Source organism: Drosophila simulans, chromosome 2L, assembly GCF_016746395.2.
Source record: "Drosophila simulans strain w501 chromosome 2L, Prin_Dsim_3.1, whole genome shotgun sequence".
NCBI classification, from domain to species: Eukaryota; Metazoa; Arthropoda; class Insecta; order Diptera; family Drosophilidae; genus Drosophila; species Drosophila simulans.
In genome coordinates this window covers 656,257-660,804 of record NC_052520.2, presented here as the reverse complement: position 1 = coordinate 660,804, position 4,548 = coordinate 656,257, and the positions used below count along the sequence as shown (strand labels likewise).

General features: G+C 43.4%; 1 protein-coding gene across 2 annotated transcripts; it reads right to left on the bottom strand.

Annotated features, from left to right (window-relative positions):
• Nucleotides 1-3,047: 3,047 nt before the first annotated feature.
• Nucleotides 3,048-3,826, bottom strand: LOC6730482. 2 transcript variants are annotated; one of them, XM_002077627.4, is made up of 2 exons: nucleotides 3,583-3,826; nucleotides 3,048-3,517 (listed from the first exon to the last, which is right to left on the bottom strand). In XM_002077627.4, exons 1-2 carry the CDS (start codon nucleotides 3,716-3,718, stop codon nucleotides 3,252-3,254), a joined length of 402 nt encoding a protein of 133 aa, XP_002077663.1. In that variant the 5' UTR covers nucleotides 3,719-3,826; the 3' UTR covers nucleotides 3,048-3,251. The 2 variants fall into 2 exon arrangements, with proteins under 2 accessions (XP_002077663.1, XP_016022939.1); XM_016179335.3 differs by having other exon boundaries at nucleotides 3,590-3,713.
• Between the last annotated feature and the right edge of the window lie 722 nt (nucleotides 3,827-4,548).

The following is a 4,548-nucleotide window of genomic DNA, read 5'->3' as shown; positions in this document are numbered from 1 at the left end:
TAGCAACTGTTGCCGTTGGTATTGCTCTTGCTCTGGCCGTTTTTGTGCACTGAGAAAAATGCATGTGGCACAATGAAAATTCGATGATTCTGTTCATTTAATTAAAGTGTTCAAAAGATCAGACCAATACTTGTGAGACTTTGTATTCGATTTCTTATTTTAAAAGTTACTCCATCGCATCGGTCTGCATATTTTCTTCCTGTGCGCTGTTGCAGCAGCAGCAACATGTTGCCGCCGTTTGTGGCGACATCGCATCGGGACGTTGCGCATGCGCCGCACGATTTGCAATTTGCAGCTAATTGAACGCGTGCGCAGGCGCAGTTTGTTGTCGGCTCTCACGCTTCTCAACCCTCTTCTCGAGTATCCCCGCAATCCCAGTCCCAATCCACTGCAGCCCCCATCCTCCAGCGCCACGCCACTCCTTTTCCCACAGCAAGTTAGAAAAGTGCCAGGCGACAAATGGAGAACGACTTGAAAAAGCCACATGCGTGGTAACCTGAAACTGCTGGCCAGTCTCGGCCGGAGTCTAAATCTGCATCGGATTAGGAATCGAAATCAGGGTTCTGATATTAAATGAATTTCGACAGCGGCCAACTCTTGAGTGTCGTACACTTGGGTATCGTTGCAGGCGATGAGAGCCCAGCCAGTGGGTGGTGCCATATGCCTAAGCTTATGCTTCCCAGTTACTATTCAGTATTCCCTCCCATTTTTGTTTTTGGCATCTAGTTCAGCCTTAGCTTACCCTAGCCACCATCTCGTTGGCTTCTTCCGCAGCTCCCTTTTCAATATATTCATGCTCATATGTGGTTAGTTTACTTTTTGTCAAATGCCGCCTGCGGTGTTTCCATGTTGCTTCTGTTTCTGTTGCTGTTGCTGTGGCACAGCTTTAGTTTTTCGGGTCGTGCTGGTTTTGTTCTTTTTCAGGCCGTATGTTCCTCCTCCCTCCTCCCTCCTCCCTCCGGCACCCCATTAACCCCGCATTTAACCCCCTGTTGCCTCTCTCTTAACCCCTCCTAACTGCCCAATTGCAGCGCACTTGTTTGCGTCCAAGAGCCTGGCAGCTTTGTTCTGTGTTTGGCCCCTTTACTTATCTCCCCAGCGCCCGAAAAACAAAAAATAGGGAAAAAAATATGCAATATGTTTATGCATTTCTTGTGGTCGCTTTGGCGATAGGGAACCAACAATGGCTGCTGGCTTTGCCGATGGAATGCGGCTCCATTAAATTGTGAGCCTAATACACGATTTGTTGCTGCTGTGGCTGCAACAGTTGCTGCTGCTGTTGTTGCTGCTGCCGTTTTGTTTGTTGTCGCTGTTGATTAGCAATTTAATTGATTTGTAGGCAACAATTTGTCTGGCACTTCAAATGCTCCCCGACTGTCGCCGGTTGGCCTCCAAAACAGCCGGTTGCCAGCTCATAAAATATTCATATGCCGCGATGTCTTGCAAAATCCGAGAAGTTGGGGGTGTTCAATCGCAGTATCATGCAAATCTACAGGCAACATGGCGTCGGATAAAAAAAAGAGGGAGAACACGAGAAGAAACCGAAGACAGAGAGGCCACTAAAGCCGCAACAGGTGGCCACAGCCCTTTTGCCCAGTTTGTTTTCGCATGAGCTCCTCATGTTGCCGCCTTCGTTTCTCCTCCTCCTTTGGTTATTAGCCATATTCAACAGGTACACCCATTTAATTAGAGGCTTCTCCTTCACACTCTCTCGCTTTTTCTCTGGGCCTGGCCCTCAAGGCAGCCATTTTGGGCGGCGACTTCTGTGGCTTCTGTGGTTGCTCCACCGGATTCCACTTCTATGACTTCTTGGATGTTTCAAGCTGACCCCACTGAATTTCATCAAAATTTCCTAAAAAATCATCATAATTTAACTTGCTTTAAAGGTAATTCCCTCTATATAGCAGTATGATATTTTGAAGTAGCATCTGGAAGAAGATTCCATGACTTCTTTAACTAGTTACTGCCGATATTAAGTTAATGCCTCTAGAATGGCTTTCTTTCATAGGGAAACGAATTTTTTGTTCTATTTGATTTTATCATTCTCTTCTCTTCGGTGGGTGGAGCCTAACTTTCTATTGAAATCTCAATTTCAATTTTACTAAACTTTTATCGCTCCCGTTTGGTGAATGTCCAACTGTGATTCCCCAGATCCTATCCCAGTTTTTATTTTTAGCTTAAGTTTTAGTTGCCGTTTCCGTTCCCGATGCAGGCAAAGCCTTATTAGCTACACTGAGAGAATTGGAATGGGAATTTTGTAACAACAAATGGTTTTGAATGGACTTGGAGAAACTCATTTTTTTAATTATATTTCAAGAGAATTAAGTAATGAGAATTTAATATGAGCTTTAATTACTTTCAAGTGATGCGATTTCTTACAGTGCACTTGCAGTTGCTGTTGGCTTACTGCTATTGCTGCCGGTTGCAGGTGGCCGCCATTCGGGCCATGATTTATGCAGTGGCCGGGCATTAGAAAGGTCGTTCGCAGTTGTCGTCGCCAGTCGTGATTTCAGCGGAGAATGAGAAGCAGGTGGGAAAAGAGCGCCGGGGGAGGAGAAGCTTGGTCAGGAGATAGAGGATAGGGGATATAAGTAAGCCAAGAAAATCCATTGCCACTCAGAGTCGGACGTCTTAATTAGGTTTTCTGCAGAAAAGTGCCGAAAAATGTTGGCTAATGCCCGACATGCCACACCCACACGAGCAGCAGGCATTGTCTCTGACCCACAAATGGTCCTCCATCCTACCAATAGCCCCTCTCCCTTTTTAGTCATGCCCCAATTTGAAGCTTTCTTCTGGTTCTCCCAGCGCGATTATAAATGACATCGCATTAGTCTTGGTCGGGTTAATGTGCGTTTCCTTTGGCCAAAAAACTGCCGACTTCGCACAACTTCATTAGTGGAGAACCATATGGGAGAAAGAGAATATCAGAGACTTGTCTCCCGCTTGAAGAGTTCCGGGAATTCAAGTACAGTTGCTTTCTCGTCCTACGCAAGTCTTGATTCTAGCTCTTGGGCATTCAGTTAGGATGACTTAGTATGAAGATCAAGTTATCAAAACATTCACATATACTTAATACATATAAAAAATATCCCCTATAAAAGGTACATTTTCTGCTTACCAAAACTAAATACCAAACTTATAAACTTCAGCTTAAATTAGAACATTTCACTTAAGATACAACTTTTAAGTCATTACCAGTTGAAATTGAACTGTAGGTTTTCATCTGCGTAAACACCTGTTTTACCATAATTCTAATCTACAGAGTCGGTGGTTTGGGCAGTTCTTCGATCCCTGAGTTCCTGCTGATGCTTAATGGTCACCTCGAGGAACTTCAGATAGCCCTCGTCAATGGGTTCGATCTCCTCATCCTCGGAGGAACTCTCGTAGACGTAGTCCAGGCAGTGCAATGTTCCTGTTTCCTTGGGAATATCCTGAAGGTCCTGATCCAGATTCGGATTAACCTCAGGGCAGAGACTCATAACATGATTGTGGTGCCATTCAAAAAGGCTTTGGTATACTACAATAACATGGGATTTAAATGGCTATCATTATTAAAAACTTCTTAATGCCTATTATTGTTACTTTGAACCGCATTGCTCCACTGATCTCGAGATGTATGTGGCTTCGGCTTTCCTTCACTCTTCTGCCTTCGTCTGCGGTGCTTGCTCCTGTTCCTGTTTCTTTTCCTTGCCATTTCCTCCGATTTCCAATCCTCCATTGGCTTTTATTAGGAAAATACAGACATTGGACGCCTTTTGTTTACTTCTGAGCATAAGTAATAACAAGATTGCAGTGTTGCCAAATTATCCAAAATGTGGCCAGACACTGAAATCCAGCGACCGTTTTAAGGAAGAAGTCTTTAGGTTGGCCCATATGCAGCGCTTTAATAATGATTCATTATAATTGTGATTTTGCAATTGGTTCTTTTCATTCTAACATTAAATAATAAAATTTTAAAAGCAGTCAAAATAACGATTGTGATGTGACAAATCGTCTATCGGACTGTAACAGCTGTTAATTCCAGTGCTGCAATACAGATAATAGCCAACGCAAACTCCAGATGGCGCCCTATTACTGTTACCAGAAATCAAGTACAGGGGCTTAAGGGAACAACAGATGGCGCCACCATGTCACTTTTAGATTGTTTTTGATATATTTCATAGGTATTAAAAATTGTCTTAAAAATCAATACAACATCTTACAATATTTATATAATTAATAAATTAGGCACTATGCCGAAAATTAATAATATTAAATTTGATTAATTTTTTAAGAAATACTTATAACCAAATCTCTTAATTTCTTAAATGATAAACCCTTATATTTCCCTGCCCACGCGACCAACCCCTTGAAGGCCTTTTTCCCGTCAACCGAGTGACTTCAAAACTCTGGTTCAGACCTTCCCGGCAAAGGGCAAGCGCAAAGTTAAAGCCGGAGCAGAAGCCAAGCCGGATCGGGCCAAAATCCAGATCCAAGCCAATCCCAGCCAGAAACAGAGCCAAACTAGGGGCAAGGCTAAAGCCTGAGGAAAAGGCAGAGGAGTTTTGT

Bases quoted from the DNA above. Each gene is read 5' to 3' on its own strand.
- LOC6730482 (XM_002077627.4), bottom strand. From the start codon at position 3,718: ATGGAGGATTGGAAATCGGAGGAAATGGCAAGGAAAAGAAACAGGAAC. The intron at 3,518-3,582 runs GTAACAATAATA...ATGTTATTGTAG, and splicing joins GTGGAGCAATGCGGTTCAAA to TATACCAAAGCCTTTTTGAA.